At 51.5% G+C, this 17,591-nt stretch overlaps 1 protein-coding gene across 14 annotated transcripts in view; it reads left to right on the top strand.

The window, feature by feature from the left end:
- Positions 1-17,591, top strand: part of TACC2 (transforming acidic coiled-coil containing protein 2) — a 228,576-nt gene that overhangs the window by 68,801 nt on the left and 142,184 nt on the right. For all 14 annotated transcript variants that reach the window (XM_043475242.1, XM_043475253.1, XM_043475252.1 and 11 more), the window contains 2 exons: positions 540-5,801; positions 6,354-6,467. In XM_043475242.1, coding sequence (XP_043331177.1) covers positions 540-5,801; positions 6,354-6,467 — 5,376 coding nt within the window. The remainder of the gene's footprint in view (positions 1-539; positions 5,802-6,353; positions 6,468-17,591) is intronic.

Genomic DNA, 17,591 nt, shown 5'->3' with positions numbered 1-17,591 from the left:
ACAGCATGCCAGGCAGGCTTCCCTGTCCTTCACTATCTCCCAGACTTTGCTGAAACTCCTGCCCATTGAGTTGGTGATGCCATCCAACCATCTCATCCTCTGTCATCCCCTTCTCCTCCTGCCTTCAATCTTTCCCAGCCTCAGGGTCTTTTCCAGTGAGTTGGCTTTTTGCATCAGGTGGCCTAAGTATTGGAGCTTCAGCTTTAGTATCAGTCCTTCCAATGAATATTCAGGGTTGATTTCCTTTAGGATGGACTGGTTTGATCTCCTTGCTATTTAATTTCCCTATTCACTACTGACCAGCATGGAAAACCTCAGACTGAATGTTTGAGATTCTCTGCATTGATTATTGGAGAAAGTCATGGTTATGGGTGCGGTAGGATGGGGAGGGGGCTCTCTTCATGGGGAGGATGAGCCGCATGTGGATGGTGTGTTCCGTGCTTTGGTGGGAGAGGGGCGGGGTGATTCTGCCTGTGCTCTACGCTCTCCTTGCCCTCCATGAGAACTGATGAAATGTTAAATGTTTTCATTGTTGGCAGCGTCTGGCACGGAGGTTCCAGCTCTGCTTCTGAGGGTGCTGCCAGCCCAGACCCCTGCCTCGTGTCCCCGGAGGTGACTGAGCCGAGAGAGCACCCACAGGCAGCCAGGGGCCCAGAAGATTCTCCACGTCCCAGTGCACCGGAGCCCCAGGAACGGGAGAGTCCCTCGTCCTCCATGCGCTTTGCCGAGGGCTCCCCGGAAGGTTGCTTGGCAAGCCCAGAAGGGGAACATGAAGGTTGGCCCCTGGTTCAACACCCTCAGAGGGAACCTTCTCCAAATGGCCCAGGAGAGGCGCCGGCAGCCCCTGTCCCTCAGGACGACAACTCGACTCAGAACAAGGTGGTTTTTGTCGTCCCCGGTGCCGGAGGAGAGACAGGCTCGAAGGACGAAGAAGGGCAGAGACTGTCTTCCTCCAGCTCCACTGATGAGTTGGCAGGAATTCCACCAACTGCTTCTCCAGAGCCGATGAAGGTGCAGCTCTGTGGAGAGAATTCCTGGCCTGGTGATTTCAACTCCCAAGGGCGAGAGGCTGCAGCTGGCTTTCCATGGCCAGAGTCCCTGCAGGGAGCCCCCAAGGCCCCTGCTGCCCAACTAGGCCAAGAGGGCTCAGCCAGCCTGGAGGAGCCTCCCCTAAAACCCATGACCTCAACCTCCCAAGAGTCAGCCCCCGAATGCCCAGTGGAGGGGCCTCCTCAGGATTTCACCGATGACGCGGGATTCCTCGGGCCCTGCCCTCCCACTGGGACCAGTTCAGGGGCCGCCCACGAACTTGAAGGGAAGGCCGATTCCCAGGAAAGCTGCCAGCAGCCGATGGGAGCGCTCCCGCCTGCAGAGCTGCCCTGGGATTCACCAGGTCCTGCCCTGGCGCCAGGGGACAAGGACTCTTGGGAGGAGACTCTGGGTGCCCGTGATGCTCAGGGTCACTCGCAGACCGGGAGCCAAGATGCTGAGCCCAGTCAAGTCACCTGGGCGGCGATAGCTGACCAGCCGGAGGGAGTTTTGTTCATGAGCCCTGAGCCTGCCCCACATGCCGCAACCAAGGATGCGGGTCCAGCTTCAAGCCTCCCCTCCCTGCCAGCGGCTCTGGCCTCCGTGGCTGCAGAACAAGCCAGGGAGATGGTTTCCGTGACCGAGATGCCTGTTCTCACAGATCTGGCTACAGAGAGGGTAGAAGCAGGGTTGTCAGGACCGGAGAAGCAAGCATCAGACCTCAGAGGAGAAGGAGAGGGTCGAGAAGGAGGCCCCAGAGAGATTCCTGCTCCTGCCTCCCTGGAGGAAAGGGCAGAGCTTGGGAATAGGGAGCTAAGCCATGAAGTCCAACCAAAGGTTCCAGCTCTCCCCACTCCCAGAGCATCAGATGAGAGTGCCAGCAGGTCACTAGGGCCGAAGGATGAAGCCAAGGCCCCTGAAGACCCAGCTGTGGCTGAGAAGGAAAGCAGAGACTCTGGGGCTGATCCTAGAGGACAGGGAGCAGCCCCAGGGCCCCTTGATGGTGCAGATCCTGGGAATCTACAGGCAGAGCAACCCGAGGCCTGGGGCTGTAAGCCTGATCCAGAGGTGGAAAAGGACGAGGTTTCACAGCTGCCTGGAGATGAGACCACAGGCCTTCCAAACACAGTCCTAGCACAGCCACTCGGAGAGGAGATCCCTGGGCATGCGGACAGGTCCGACTCTCCCTCAGAAGATGCAGCTTGGAACGTGGTGGCCCGTGGAATGATGGGAGAATCCCAAGTGGTCCACGCATCAGGCTCACTGCACAAGCTCCCTGAACAGCATCCTGGCCCACTCTCTGGACCAGAAGGAGCTGGTGAACGTGTTCTTCCCCGGGGAGCCATTTGGGCGGGGCCGGGACTGCAGACCAAATGTCCCGACACCCTTCAGGACGTGGAGGGACTGGGAAGAATGGACTCTCTTCCTGCTTTAGAATCTGAGAAATCGGATTTCCTGTCGGCTCCTGCTCCAGAGGTCGTCCCCAAAGCCCAGGAGGTGGAGAGCATGCCTGAAATAAAGTCAGGGAGCCACCCATCCGCACAGAGGCCCGGCCATGGGGAGGGGGAGGGCTCGCTGACACCCCCTCACCCCCATGGGCTGGGGCGTGACGCAGCTGGACAGGAAGTCCATGCTGATGGGCCCCCTCCCCCCGAGGAAGAGAACTGGGCAGTGGACTCTGGGCTCACAACGCTCGGCCCGGAGCAAGATCGGCAGGGAAACCTATCTCACCCAGGGGACAGCAGCATAGAAGTGATTGCATCCGAGAGGCCCTTACTGTGTCCTGAGAACCATCTCCAGATATCCCAGACACACCCAGAAGCATCAGTCTTCGATATGCTCAGGGAGACATCCCAACAGTGCGAAAGCAAGGAAGAGACTTATCCAGGTGATATGGATTTTAACATCCTGGGTGCAGATTCTCCTCAAATCCACATACCTGTGGAACCTCAGGAAGATGTGAGCTTATCCACTCATGGAGGAAAGGAACGGGCTTCTGAAACAGAACTTCAAAGTGAACTTCGCAAAGGCAGTCTGTCTGATGCTCCGAGTTCAGCTCCTGGGGACACAGTTCTGGAGAATCCCGCAACCGAGAACTCGCAGTTGTCAGCACCCACAAGGCCTGAGTTGCCTGCACTCGGGGAGAAGGGGCAAGACGGAGAATGCAGCATCAGTCAGCTGTCCAGGAGCTCATCTCCTGCAGTGGACACCTTCCAAGACCCTTCTCTTGCAGGTAGCTTGAACAGAAAGGAACATAGCTGTACTGGGCAGGGGCCACACGAGTCCCAACAGGAGCTGGTTGATGGGCTGAATGCCGGCAGCCAGCATGAAGAAGCATGTCTTGAGGACGCAGGCATTTCAGGAGCAGCTGACGCTTGGCCCCAACTCCAGGACTTGGGCAAGACAGAGAAGGCAAGTGGAAACACCGTGGGGGCCCCGCCTTGTCGGCCTGACTCAGTAGCTCTCCCAGAGACAGCTCACTGCCGGCCGGTTCCAGCACCTACCAGTCCCCGAGCCACACCCACCCAGGATGCCCCAGTGAGAGAGGCAGGTGAAGAAACCCAGGAGGACGGGCAGCAACCGGGGTTGGTCCCACAGAAGGAAATGGAGCACCTCACTGCCTCGGATACAGAGGTCCCGGAGCTTTCTGGGATTTTCCCATCAGTCAAGGATCACGGTGCGGATGGTGCTGAGACTTGTGGGAAGGCGGACGGAGGAGCCCTGGGGATGTGGCAGGCTCTGGGGGAGCCAGGCTCCCTCCAAATAGAGCAGCGCCCCTCCCCTGGGGAGGAAGCCTCTACCCCTGCTACAAGTGAGCAGCTCTCGGCCAACTGCCAGGATGTCTGGCCTGTAGCTAGGGAGCTGGCTGGGAGTCCCAGGAGCCTGGTGGATCTTTTTGCAGTGCAGGTTGCCCCTGACTCAAAGAAGCTCCTGCCATCTGGACCCCCGGAGGAGGCTGCCCCTGGCACTCCTTACCTGCACATCGAGGGTGCTGCCAGGAAAGGGCTGGAAGATAGTGTCGTCAAAGCTGTCTCACCTCAAGGCCCCGGAGCCCCTGGTGAAAGCCCTTGTTCCACTCGGGAGCCCCTGCTTGCCTCGGAAAAGGCCTCCTCCACGGAGGGCTCTGCTGAGTCCTCCCTCTCCCAAGCAGGAGCTGCAGGTGAGGGAATCTCTGCAGCGCCAGCCAGCCCCAGAAGCCCGAAAGCTGGGACATCAGAGGGTCCTGTAGACTCCGTGCCCTACCTGGACAGGATGCCGTTTCTGGCCAAGGGTAAGCAGACCACAGGGGAGGAGAAGTGGTCAGGAGCTCCCGGTGCAAGTGCTGAGCCCGGTGAAATTCCAGCATGCCCTGTCAGTGAGGAGAGCAAGGCAGGGGAAGCAGCAAGAGAGACCAAGGGCAGCGGGGAGAGGAGGCTAGAGCCTTCCAAGGATCCCAGGCGGGGAGCATCAGCTGGTGTAGACGCCAGCTGCAGGCAGACTGGGATGCTCGCTGGGTTGCCTGATTTCAGGGAGCATATCACCAAGATCTTCGAGAAGTCTGTGCTTGGAGCCCTGACCACCGATCGGCCCCAGAGCACAAAGGGAGAAAAGGTGGGAGCCGGGAAGAGGATGATGGAGAAGGGCCTCACGGTGCCAAGCCCAGAGAAGCTTCCAGATGCAACTCAAGGAGTGGCCGTCGCCCCTCTCCCCACCCTTCCCGCTGGTCTCTGGGTGGACTCGAAGGGCAAGAAGCAAGAGCTGACTGTGGAGGCTGAGATTTCTCGTCTGGGTCCCCAGGATCCAGCTCCAGGAAAGCTGCCGGGGCTGGCCTGGCTAGCCGCAGAGCACAACCTGCTGGGCGCCAGTGTCGGGAAGGAAATGAGCGAGGCCCTGCAGATGCTGGCGGACAGCGAGAAGCCGGAGGGGGCCGGGGAAGGCTGGTGGCCGGGACCTGGAGGAGTCCCGGCCCATTCACAGCAGCCAGATGGCCCACAGGAATCAGCTTCAGGTCTGTCTTCACAAGCAGCATCTCCAAAGATTTCCGGGGCTGACTTGCAGGTGGCTCCCCAGAGCCATGGAGAAGGGGATTCAGGTCCAGATGACAGGATTCCTTCTGGAAAACAGTGCCAGGAAACAGCCCACTGGGACAGTCAACCCAGAGAAGATGGTGCCCGGGGCTCTTCTTACCCAGGGGCTCTGGGTGACACGCCAGGATCCACCTCTGCCCAGGGAGCATCTCCCCACGTGGACGTCCCACCTCTGCCCGAGGCCATCAGTGAGCCCTGCACCCCAGACCCTCTTGGGGGTGAGAGGAGGCGTGTAGGTGCAGCTGGCGTCTCAGAAACACAAGATGCCCTGGGCACCCAGGGCGCCCTGGAGCCCCCAGCTGGGGAAGTGGCAGAGAATCCGCTGGAGCCCGGCTTGGAAGCCAGAGCTGCTGGAGAAGCAGAGGGTGACGTCACTTTGAGCACAGCTGGGACCGGGGCACGTGTGTCTGAGGACCTGCCTGAAACAGGTACTACTAGAATGTTCTCCGGTGTGGCTGCTGCCTCGGCTGTGCCAGGAAGCCCTGGGTACCCAGGCTGCTCAGAAGGGGCTCTGAGGATGGATGCTGAAGTTGCCCCAGATGGGGGCCGCCCGGCTGGGCCCCCACAGGCCGAGGAGCAACCCAGGCCTGAGCTCCCTGCTTTTGCAGAAGATGGGAAGATGGGTGTCTCCTCACCCCCAGAACCTGACGAAACTCGGGACCTGAAGCAGCAAAACCTGGATCCAGAAGCACTGGACGCTGAGAGGTACTTAGAATAAATTCACACACTAATGCGGGGTCAGCCGTAAAAGTGATTCCCATTTTTAAAAGTCAAAGTGATGAGTGGCTTTAAAGAAGCTACATTTTTCCGTATCTAATTGTTTAAATTTCCCTGCTTACAATCTCTGGATGTGCTGAGAGTCTGAAAACGTGAGAAATGGTTCGGAGGCGTGGGAGTTGTCTGTTTAACACATCTTTTTTCCTTTCCTTGTATTCTTTAATTCTTTTAACTGAAACTGTAAAGCATGAAATGTTTACAGGCCAGCAGTGGACTGTGGGGTCATAGGTTATGGTCATTCAGACTGTTTCTCTGGTGTCCAGATACATTTGCTTTTGAATCTGGATTTATTTATGCAGAGAGGCCTAAACGATCCCAAAGCATCTCAAAGCCTTTCACTGCCTGAAGCTAATTTTTTTTTTTTCCTAGAGATTTTCACCAAGTAGCCAGTTAAAGCTTAAACTGGGAAATGGGCTTTTCAATAGGACATGGAGAGAAATGCCCTTTCTAAGATGTATTGCTTTCTTTACATTATCCCAGAAAGAGCCCCAAGGCTGGCCCATCCACGTTACCTTTGGTTCCTGAGAAGGATGCTCCAGACATCACAGACAAGGTTATTTCAGATGATGCCAACAGTGCGGGAGGAGCAGAAAGGTCAGTGAAAAGGGATCAGCCTTTGGAGAACCCTGCCTTCCTTTGGGAGAGACATGCTGGATGTTTTGCAAAGGATAGTACTGCTAATGTATGCGTCTTAATCTAAGAAAGACGCACCTCGCCGTTCCGATTCTTTATACAGTGCCTGAGAGAACTGTGATCTTCATTGCTTGTATAAAGGAGTTGTTTTCACATCTGAGCTTATCTTTGTTTTTCTTAACATCTTTATTGAGACGTAATTCACATACCATCTCATTTGCTTATTTAAGGTATACAAGTCAGTGGCTTTTAATATAATCACAGAGTTGTGCAATTCTCAACTCGGTATTCAATTTTAGAACATTGTCATCCCCTCCAAGAAACCCTTCACCCCTTAGACAACACACCCCATATCTCCCAACTCTCTGAGCCTGACACCTCCTAATCTAGTTCATTACCTTTTGAGGTAAATGGATTCAAGTCTGATTTAATCTTCAGCAGGAATGTCTAATCACCAACAGCAGTCAGTCCCCTAGAGATCTCAGGAGGACAAATGACAGATGCAACACGGAATCCCACACCTTCACACTTTGCAGTGTACCTGCCTGTTCTTTCCTAAGTGAAACGCCACCCGTGGCTGGGCACGAGCTGCTGCTGGGAAATGACATCCTTCAGGGGAGAGGGAGGTGCTTTGGGCATAGACACATTCTGAACAAGCTTTGCAGCATCCTTAGCTCTTTGGCTTCTCCAGAGCTGTGTGTGTGTGTGTGTGTGTGTGTGTGTACGTGTGTGTGCACACACACGCAGGCACATGCTCATGTGAGCAAGGCGGGGTTGGATTTTAAATTAGTACCTGTGGCTAGCCCAGAGTATCCTACCAAACAGCTGCAGGCATTTTGTAAATGATTTAATACATATTTTGCACACGCCAAAAGAATGCATGATCACCTGTTTTTCGAGTCTGAGCACTTCCACCCAACTGCCTTGCCTTCCAAAAGAGGGCAACTCTCATAACTCTGGGCCAACAGGGTTGCAAGCCCTCTTGGCAAGACAGATGCAAGTTTAATCTGCACTGGACAGTTGTCTCTGCTGCTGACTTAGCACAAAATTCCCCACAGCCCTTGCTCATATGTATTTTTGACATTCCCAGTAAAAGTGTAGGAAAAGATGTCTAATTTGAAAAATCCTCCCCTTCCTCTCCCCACAAATGCTATATATTAGCTCTTTCTTCAGTCCCCGGATGTTTTATCAACCTTCCCGGAGAACAAGAAGGTCTTAGGACCAGGCATATAGTGATTCAATAAATATTTCATGACTCGATGTTTTAATCACTTTTAATTTAAAAATTATATTTTCTAAATTAACATTAGATATGTGTAAGATGTAGAAAAAATATAAGGAAAAAGAAAAAAATCCACAGCCCCACCACCTAATGATTACAGGTATTTATGATGTTAGTATGTGCACAAACACATTATGTTGGGGTAGTTTCATCCACTGTTGTTTTTTTGTTTTTTTCTGTTTAAATTCTCAGAGTTCTTTTTTCCTGCTGCCATCAGAACTCTTTGCAGACATAAATCTTAGTGGCTCAAAGTGTATGACTTATCATAGTTTACAGAGCAGTAGATATTGACCTTAATATAATGGGTGTTCTGTGCACTTTGCTCTGGTTGAGGATTTGTTGGGTGATAGACTTTCAGATTCTCGAGTTGTGTTGTTTATTTTGGCAGCCCTGGTCACATGTGTCCGGAGATGTGCTGTGAGGGTAAAACGCATCTCAGATGTTGAAGATTTAGTGTTGATAGCTTATGGTGAGCAATGTCGGATTTGTGATCTCTGAAGAAGATTTAGCTTCGGGACCAGGGACCAGGCTTGATCACTCAAGAGCTTGTGTAGCAGAGTTTTATTAAAGTCTAAAAAGGGACAGAGAAAGTTTCTGACACAGACATCACGAGGGGGATGAAGAGTGCCCCACTCGCTTGTCTTAATTAAAGCCTTAAATGCTTTTACCAGACCCACTCCCTCAACATACCTTTCAAATTAACAAGATTAGAACTAACAATAGAAAGGTCTTACCATACCCATTCCCACAACCTACATCTTTTGTTTTATTGTGTAATCATTAGCTCTGGGCTGAAAGAAAATAACATCTTATGTGACTAAGGCTAAGGAATGTAGGAAAAAAAGTTTGTCCTTTTCTCCTCCTTGAGAGCCCTGGACCCCTTTCTCCTTCTCAAGGGCCCTGGACCCCTTCCTCCTCGAGGGCCCCAGACTCCTTATCAGTCTATCTAAGGATTGACTCTCTCAGTGTGAAAAAAAGAATATAGGGAATTCTTTAGGTCCAGTGGTTAGGAGATTTTTGAGATCCCATGGACTGTAGTCTGCCAGGCTCCCCTGTCCATGGGATTTTTCAGTCAAGAATACTGGAGTGGGTTGTCATTTCCTCCTCCAGGGGAATCTTCCCAACCCATGGTCCACTTCTATTTGGATCACTTGCTTTGCTCTGGTCCTTGAAGGAAATGAGGATGGAAGAGGGCTCACCTTTCCTGTGCTTTGGGTTCTTAGGAAAAAGGCCTGCTACTCTCCCATTGGCTGAGGATTTCCAGAAAGAATTCCAGGTGGGGTGACCTCTGGCTCCCCTCCCTCGAGGGCAATTACAGGGGCAGCCACATCTGAGCAAATGGACCACAACAGAGTCTACTTTATACCTAAGTAACAATCAAAGGTCTCCAGAAGGTACAGACCAGCACTGTCCAATTGAAATAGGACATAAGCTACAAATATAATCTTAAATTTTCTAATAGCAGCATTCAAAACAAATAGAAATTATTAAAATTTTAAAATTAATTTTAATAATACATTTTAAGTAACACAATATGTGGACTTCCCTGGTGGCTCAATAAAGAACTTGCCTGCCAATTCAGGAGATGTGGGTTCGATCCCTGGGTTGGGAAGATCCCCTGAGGAAGGAAATGGCAACCCACTCCATATTATTGCCCAGGAAACCCCGTGGACAGAGGAGCCTTGCAGGCTGCTGTCCTTGGGGTTTCAAAACGGTCAGGCGTGTCTTAGCAACTAAACAACAGCAACAAAACCCAATATCTGACAGATACTGTCACTTCAACATGCAATCAATATACAAATTATTAACTTGGTATTCTGCATTCTTGTTTTCATATGAAGTCTCTGCATGCTGGGGTGTATTTTGTAACCACAGCACATCTCTGTTTGGAGTGGTCACACACCAAGCCCTCAACAGTTCCATACGGCGTGTGGCTGCCGCCTGGGACACCCCAGCTCCTCCCAGAGCTCTCAGAGTCATCGAATGATCCATAAGGCCAAGCCTTCCCACGGGGCCCCCAAAGGCCCTCCTCTCTCAGCCCAGCAACTTCACTCTTACTTTAACCCCAGTGCTGGGAATGCTTCTTTGCCTTGGGGGGAAGCTCGGTAGCTCCGGTCCCTTTCACCCTGAGGGAGCCACGCTGTGGATCTGAGCAGGCCTCAGAGAAGGTCTGGCCAAAGCTGGGTGTGTGCGTCCTGGGAACGGCAGGTGCTGCACACGAAGGTGAATTTGGCAGCGGTGTGGGGGAGGTTGTGTGGTCACGCTGTGGCAGATGCTACCAGGAGCTGGGTGGTGGTGGAGTTTGGGTTCACACCCAGCTGTGCCCCTTACTGGTTCCATATTTAATTTCAGTTTGCCCATCTGTAGAATGGGGAGATCACAGCTGTAATTGCTTCCCTGAGTTTCAGTGAGGGCTAAGATAAGTGATCAAATGCATCCGTGGTATGTTCCGGCTCAGGCAGAGGTTAGGTTTCCTCTTTTCAATTCTGTGGGTTGGGCTTTTATCCTGCAGTGAACTGAGTGGCCAGTGTTCATCTTCCTGGGGTTGAGGTTCCAGCCTGGCCGTCTTTCTTTTCCAGAACTAACTTCTTTGTCTGTTAAAATGTCTTCATGGCAGAGGAGAGGGAATTTTTTCTTACCCTCTACTGCCCACAACGATGTGCTTCAAGTTTAAAAATTTTGAGATTGTGTTTTATTGTAAAACTTCATGTGTGTTTTTTTTATTGTGTCTTGTATTGTATTGTATTTCAACATAAAAATAATGCTTTGAGTTGCCATGAGAAGAAGCAAGTCAAAACCAGATTTTCTACTCTCTTGGTTATCGGGTGACTCAGTTCTATTGAATCTACTGAAATTTGGAGATTCTTTTGACTTGGTTAGAGCTGATCCCACCAATCAGACTCAGTACCTAAGAAGTGTCTCTTTTCTGTCTTGGCGACAGGATCATTTGATAACTCAATCTCATTTCCATGTAGGTGCAGGGAGCACAGGTATTTTGCTGCTTTATTTCCCACCTTTTGAAGTCAGATTGGGCCTGCTGGTGCATGTGCTGTGGGGACCCTGTGGCTTTGCTCACCTCCACCTAAGGGGTACATGTACATCTGACTCCAAGAAACTGGCGATGACAGACAGCTTGGCTGTGGATTTCTATATATGTCGTGTGGTCCCTCCCTGTGGAAGATTCTGGAACCCATAGATTTTATTTTTAGAATGTTCTACAGAAGAGGCTTGAATGATTTTGACTTTGTATCCATCCAACTGTCTTCAGGGGATGGAAAGTCTATTGTTAGAATTTGCCACTTTGCTTTCACACCACTGATGATCAGATGTGTAGTTCTGAATCCATTGTGGACATCACCAGGCTTGCTATTGCTGAATATTTATTTCAAGAGGTCTCTCTTTTCTTCCATTTGAGGATTTGGCTGGAAAGGTATCATTTTCAATTACTAGTGCATTTGAGAGAATTAAATCATTCCCAGATGCTTCAGGTCTTTGAGTCCACCTAGGCTCAGCCACAAGGGGCAGTTGGTTGAGGAGCTGAGGAGGGGGGGACCAGAGAGGTCCAGCGGCCTCTTGCCCAAGAGGCCCTGGCTGGACCTGAAGGCGGGGCTGGAGTGGGTTGCCACCCTTCCTCCTACTCTGCTTCTTCCTTCTCTCTCCTCTTCTTTCTAAAATTAGCAGCTGTGACACCATGTTTTCAAGTTTAAGAATAAGGTTTTGAAGAGGACTATAGTCATATAAATTAAGGAAAAGAAAAGAAGCTAGTAAGCCTAGCACATAAAGCCAGGACAACAGACCTATCCCATCCCCACCCCCATCCTTCTGGGTTTGATTGTATATGACATTGCTTGGACTATTTTAGACTTTCTTTTGAGAAGTTTTGGGCTATTACAGGGCTATTATTACAGAGCTACAAGTCTGACACTTCATTCCCTTGGAGCAGTTTTCTTCCCAAATAGACGATAGAGTAAGACAGAGGGTTCATATCCCAGAAACCTTTTCCTGGCTGTGTGATACCTGGAGAAGCTGCTTGACTTTTCAGTCCTCAGTTTCCAAATCCATAAAATGGGAAAAATAACATTTCCCTGTTAGGGTTGGAATTAAGATTAAAATGGAATGTTTCCAAAGCGATCTAGTATAACGCCTGATATATGGTAAGTGTAAAATGCAAATTGTAACCATTATTCCCATTTTAAATGTATTTATTCAAAAATACATCTCGAAAATTAAGCAAACAAAGAAAATGCCCGAGGTCTCCAAATGAAATGGGGACAGACCCTGCAGGGATGGGGGATGTGAGGCTGGGTGAGACTGTGCGTGCTTCTGCTTCTGTCTGTCTGTGTCATATGGGAGCCCCACTAATGCTGCCTGGCTCACAGGGGCTTGCTAATGGTTCAAAGGGACCGCAGAACTAATGACTCTACAAATGATGTGGACTTATATTATGATCAACAGCTTCAATCATTGTGAACCATCGTATTATAAAAGTCAAAGGACCTTTTAAAATTCAGCCTTTATGTTCTGAAGGTTTTGTGTTCCATAATTAAAGCGATTTTTTTAGAGGTGAACCCGTCCTTTGGAAAAACGCCAAGTCGCTGTGGAAAGCTGGCTTAGGAGACACCTGCCCTGAAGGCGGCAGCCTCCTCGGAGGCCAGGGGCTGACTCTCTGCCTCCAGGTGCCTCTGATGGGACCCGATGCCTTGGCTTCCCGCCCTTCTGAGTTTCTGGGCCCCTCTGCCCTGAGGCCTGTGTTATGTGGATCTGAGTGGGGGAAGAGCCATCTGAGAATTCCGGGCCAATTTCAGAGAAAGGTGGTGATTTTCCAAATGAATGTGTCCAGACCGACCCGTTTTTCTTCCTGGAACCTCTCATTACCGCCACTCTGTTAGATGGGGATTCAGGTTTGTTTCAGCAGCCGTGTTTGAGAAATGGATATTTTAGACTCTAGCTGGCTATCTGGAAGGAAATTTGGGTGCGTTCTTGTCGAGACTAGGAATAGGGAGGGGGCCAGGGGGCACCTAACAGGAGAACTGGGATCAGATTCTGACCTCCAGTGGCAGGCTACCCACCTGGACATCTGAGCTGACCCAAGGACCTGCCCTGGGGGAGGGGGCTGTTCTTCTCAGCAACTCCACCCTGGACCTGCTTCTAGGCTATAGAGAGAAGACTGTAGAATTGAGTTCTATGGTGTGAGACCAGCTTCTGCCTCGAGGTCTACAGATAAGTTCCTGCTCAAGTTCTAGTCCTGTGACTTTGGAGGCATCACCTTTGATGAACCTGTTTACTTACCTGTAAAGTGGGGGCATATAGAACCTAGGATTCAATGAGCCACTTTATTTGGAGTGCCCAACACAAAATAAGTACTACTCAGTGTAAATTCCTCCCTCTGAGCCAAAGTACGTCTCCATCCAGCATCTTACTTCATCCTCGCCTTGAGCCTTAGTGGGTACCATTTGTGCCCTTCTGTAGAGGAGGAAGTGGATGCTAGGACAGGTGACATGGCTTGCCCAAGATCAGCGGGCCAATGAGAGTTAGGGTTGGGACCGGAACCTCTCTTCTGGAGAGTTCTTCAGACATCAAAGCCATTTTTGGATCTCTGATCAGTAACATTAGCCAGAAGGAATCTTGGAGATGTTACTCTAAGACCTGCTGTCCACTGGAACTTTCTATGATGATGCAAGTGTTCTGTCTCTCCAGTATCCAGTATAGCAGCCACTAGTCACGTGCGGCTATTAAACACCTGAAATGAGGCCACTTGAAAACCTGGGGTCAGTTTCAGGATGACGTGGTTTCAGGGTCATTGGAGGAACTGAAGCTGTGGGTTTTATTTAACTTTGATTAATTTTTTATTGATTTCTTTTTGATGTGGACTATTTTTAAAATCTTTATTGAATTCATTACGATATTTCTTCCGTTTCATGTTTTGATTCTCACCCCTGCATTGGAAGGCGAAGTCGTAGCCACTGGACTACCAGGGAGGTCCCAACTTGCATTAATTAGAACTGAAATTGACATAGCCATGTGGTACTCTGCGTGGCACAGTCCAACCTGAAGACGTAGTTTCATCTCGTGTACATAAGAGATGAATCATCCCCGCCAGCAGTGTGGATTCTGAGAGTTTCTGGGTGAAGCGCTTACAAGGCTCAGACACCTGGCCGTGTCCAGTGAGCGCTGGATTCCTCCTCACCGCCCACCCTGGCTCTGCCAGTGAGAAAGCCAGGTGGCTGTGTCTCCAGAGTGGAGACTGGGGTGTATTCATGGGACACGTGCCTGAGAACACGGGTCAGTAGGAGGCGTCTCCCTGGCTCCTGAACCAAGGAGGTTCACCACTGGGCTGGCCAGAGGCCTCGGGTTGGCCAGTGCAACCTCACATCCAGGCCTGGTAAGGGGGCTCAGATAATCCAATCAACTGGCTTCAGACACTTAATCTAGAACCCTCTGTGCCCACCCATCCCCACCGGCTGCACCTACAGGGATGCCCCTCCGGGCTGGAAGGGAGCTGACGTGGGTCCACAGCAGAGAACCGATTGCCAGTTGCCATCTGTCCCTATCTTGTCCCTAGAAACAAGCAGCGTGGAAAAGAGGCTTCCTGGGGGGTGTGCAGGGCCAGTGGCCCCAGCTAACCGCAGCTCAGCCTCCCTTTCTTCTCAGGCCTGTTAAGTCATCCAGCATTAAATATTTTAGCAGCCTGCTGACTCCAAGGTGCGCAAGTGTATCTCTGTTTCCAGGGAAGGCACTGGAACAGGTCTGATTACTGAGACTTGTAATGCCTTTTCCTTTTGTAAGGCGGTCAGAGGGTGTTCGGGAAGCAAACCCTCAGGGGAGGGGGAACATCTGTGCCCTGGAGTGGGCAGGCTGGGCAAGAGAGGACCGCAGTGCACCGGGGACGCGGTCAGCGCTGAGTCCTCCGGCCTGGGACATCCGTAGGTGGAGGGAAGCCCGGCCCCTGAGTGGTGAGCGTGGAGGGCGAAGGAGGAGGGACCAGAAGTGAGGCTGAGGGAGGGAAGCCTTAGGTCCTGGAGTTGAAATGCCTCCCCCATCTTGGGCCATGTTGGGCGATTAGGTCACTGCGCCAGCCTCAGCTGCTTCTTGGGTCAGCGGGCCACTGATGTCTCCCGGGGCTTAAAGGAAGGTTAAACGGGTTTAGAGGAGGCAAGACACAGATTAGCCTGCACAAGCCAGCCCTCCGTGGCCAGGAGGTGTGACTACAGAGCCATAGACAAGGTCCCTGGGCTGTGGGGGCCTCGGCAGGCAGATCCACCCCCACAGCCGGCCCGGTCCTCCAGCAGGCATGCGCCAGGCTGCGTGCTTGGAAGGGAAGCCAGAGCCTCCTGTGATAGGGAGGAGCTGGGACACGGGATAGTCCTCCCTTGGAGAGAGGGCTGGGGCGACTTGGTAGGTGGGCAGTCGGTGGGCAGACACACTGCCGGGGAGTGATGTGTGTGGTTTGTTGACTCCCAGCCCGGTGCTCGGCAGCCTCTCTCCCGAGGGGTCGGGTGGCTTACCAGCTCCTGTCCGCTTACGGCTGCCTTCGTGCCTTCCCCAACAGACAGCCCTTCCTTCTCCTCCCAGGGCCTCGGTGTCCTCTGACACTGGATCGGGAGGTGGGTGTCATGAGCCTGAATTCTCCATCTCAGAATGTTTGCTCAAACACATGGTGGTGGTCATCTCTGTAAAGAGTGGGTCTCAGCCTCTGGCTGAGAGAAGTCCCGATCTTGTTTCTTTGGGAAGGTTAGACTTGCAGACGCGGCTCTTGGTTACCCAGCACCCGATACTTTGCCCGGCGCACAGTGGGCGCTCCGTAAGCCCTTGCTGAATAATTCATCCCACCTCGCTCTCAGTTGGAGGTTTTCTGTCCTGGAAAACCAGGTCAGATGAGACTCTGGAGGCAGACGGCTGGGTCTAACTTCTGGTGCTGCCATTAGACTCTTCAGTTCCTCTTAAATTCCTTAGCTACTCTAAGCCTCAGTTTCCTCATCTGTAAAATGTGTATAATATTAAGTGCCACCACAGAGAGATATTAGGGAGATTACATAAAAAATGATGTGTGTCAAAAGCTTAGTAGAGTTCCTGCTTGGCATGCAGTAGGCACTTAAATATCAGGGGTAATTTTTATTACTCTCATTATTACTATGATAAGGGGCTTCCTTGGTGACTGAGATGGTAAAGAATCTGCCGGCAATGTGGGAGACCCAGGTTCTATTCCTGGGTCGGGAACATCCCCTGGAGGAAGGCATGGCAACCCATTCCAATACTCTTGCCTGCAGACTCCCATGGACAGAGGAGCCTGGTGAGCTACAGTCCATGGGGTCACAAAGAGTCGGACACGACTGAGCGACTACTAACACTTTCACTCACTTTGAGTGATAATAATGCTGTTATTATTCAGGCAGGTTCCTGGTAAACATTCGTGCTTTGACACAGGGACTGGTTGAAATTTGCTGAAGTTCATTTCCATCTGCCCTGGATCCTTCAGAAGGTGTCATTACCTTCTAAAGCTACCTCCAATCCCACGGCCTGTAGCCTCCTCATTGGGGTGGCCCACAGTGTCTCAATGTTGTATTTGATGCAATGCAAGCCTTCAGGCACTCATGGGGAAAGGTTCTCTGCCTTGAGAAAACTAGGGCTTTGGGGTTAACCTCTTGCCAAGATTGGCTGCAAAGAGGCTGAAACCTAACATTTGTGGCAGGGAGGGAGTGTCTGTGTGGGGGAGCCCAGCCAGGGCTGCACCAGAGGAACGCAAGCTCAGGGTGCATCTTATGGGGCAAATTGCCCGGCTGTCTGGCACGACGTTTGGAGCGGCTGGCCCATCCCAAACCTCCTAGAGGAAGGGGCAGGAATGAAAGTTGTCTGGCCCTGCCTGCCTGCCAGATGCTGTAGCACAGTAGCTGGTGAAGGAGACCCCCTCCTGGCAGGTGACCAAGCAGCTGGTATTTAAATGGGCACAGCCGGAGTTGTCAGAAAGTGAGAATTTTGGACGAGGACAAGCCAAGCTTGGGCTTGAGGTCTCAGTTTAGGCCAGACTGCCTTTCAGGGGGCCACCTATGAAGTGTGTCTGGGGCAGACAGTCCCTTAGGCCCTCAGCAGGATGCTCACCCTTCGAGATGGGTGCCACCCACGCCTGGCTCAGACGTTCATAGTCATTTACACCTGCATTTACATAGTCATTTACATACTTACATCCATGAAACATCTGGACCAGAAGGATCTTTGGACTCCTCATTCTACAGATGAGAAACTTGAGACCTCGAGAGGATGTGTGACTTCCTTATGGCCTGCACAAACTTGTCGGGGAACCACGGACTCATACTGGATGCAGTTCTTCTGGCCTCGAGACCAGCGCTCTTTCCAGCAAACCCACTGGCGCTCGAGTGAGCAGATATCCCCTTTTTTCTACACAACATGCACCCCAGGTGGGCCTGGTATGAACTGGCGTTAGACAAGGTTTTCTGGGGGTGGTGGCAGCATTCTAAAGTAATCTTGTCCTCTAGTTGTATCTGAGAAAGCTACATATGCAGTCTTTTTAAAATAATTTTGCATGTTCATTTATTTTTGGCTGTTCTGGGTCTTTCTGGGCTGTGTGGACTTTCTCTAGTTGCGGCACGCGACTCTTTGTTGTGATGCTTGGGCTTCTCACTGTGGGGCTTCTCTTTTGCAGAGTATGGGCTCTGCAGGCGCCTGGGCTTCTCTGCTTGTGACACATGGACTCACTTTCTCCGTGGCATGTGGGATCTTCCCGGACCAGGGAAGGAACCCATGTCCCCTGCAGGCAGGGTAATATGTTACCACTGAGCCACCAAGGA

The sequence above is a fragment of the Cervus canadensis genome, chromosome 8 (genome assembly GCF_019320065.1).
Source record: "Cervus canadensis isolate Bull #8, Minnesota chromosome 8, ASM1932006v1, whole genome shotgun sequence".
Classification (NCBI taxonomy): domain Eukaryota; kingdom Metazoa; phylum Chordata; class Mammalia; order Artiodactyla; family Cervidae; genus Cervus; species Cervus canadensis.
Note: the sequence above shows the minus strand (reverse complement) of the source record. Positions and strands in the feature narration are given on the sequence as shown.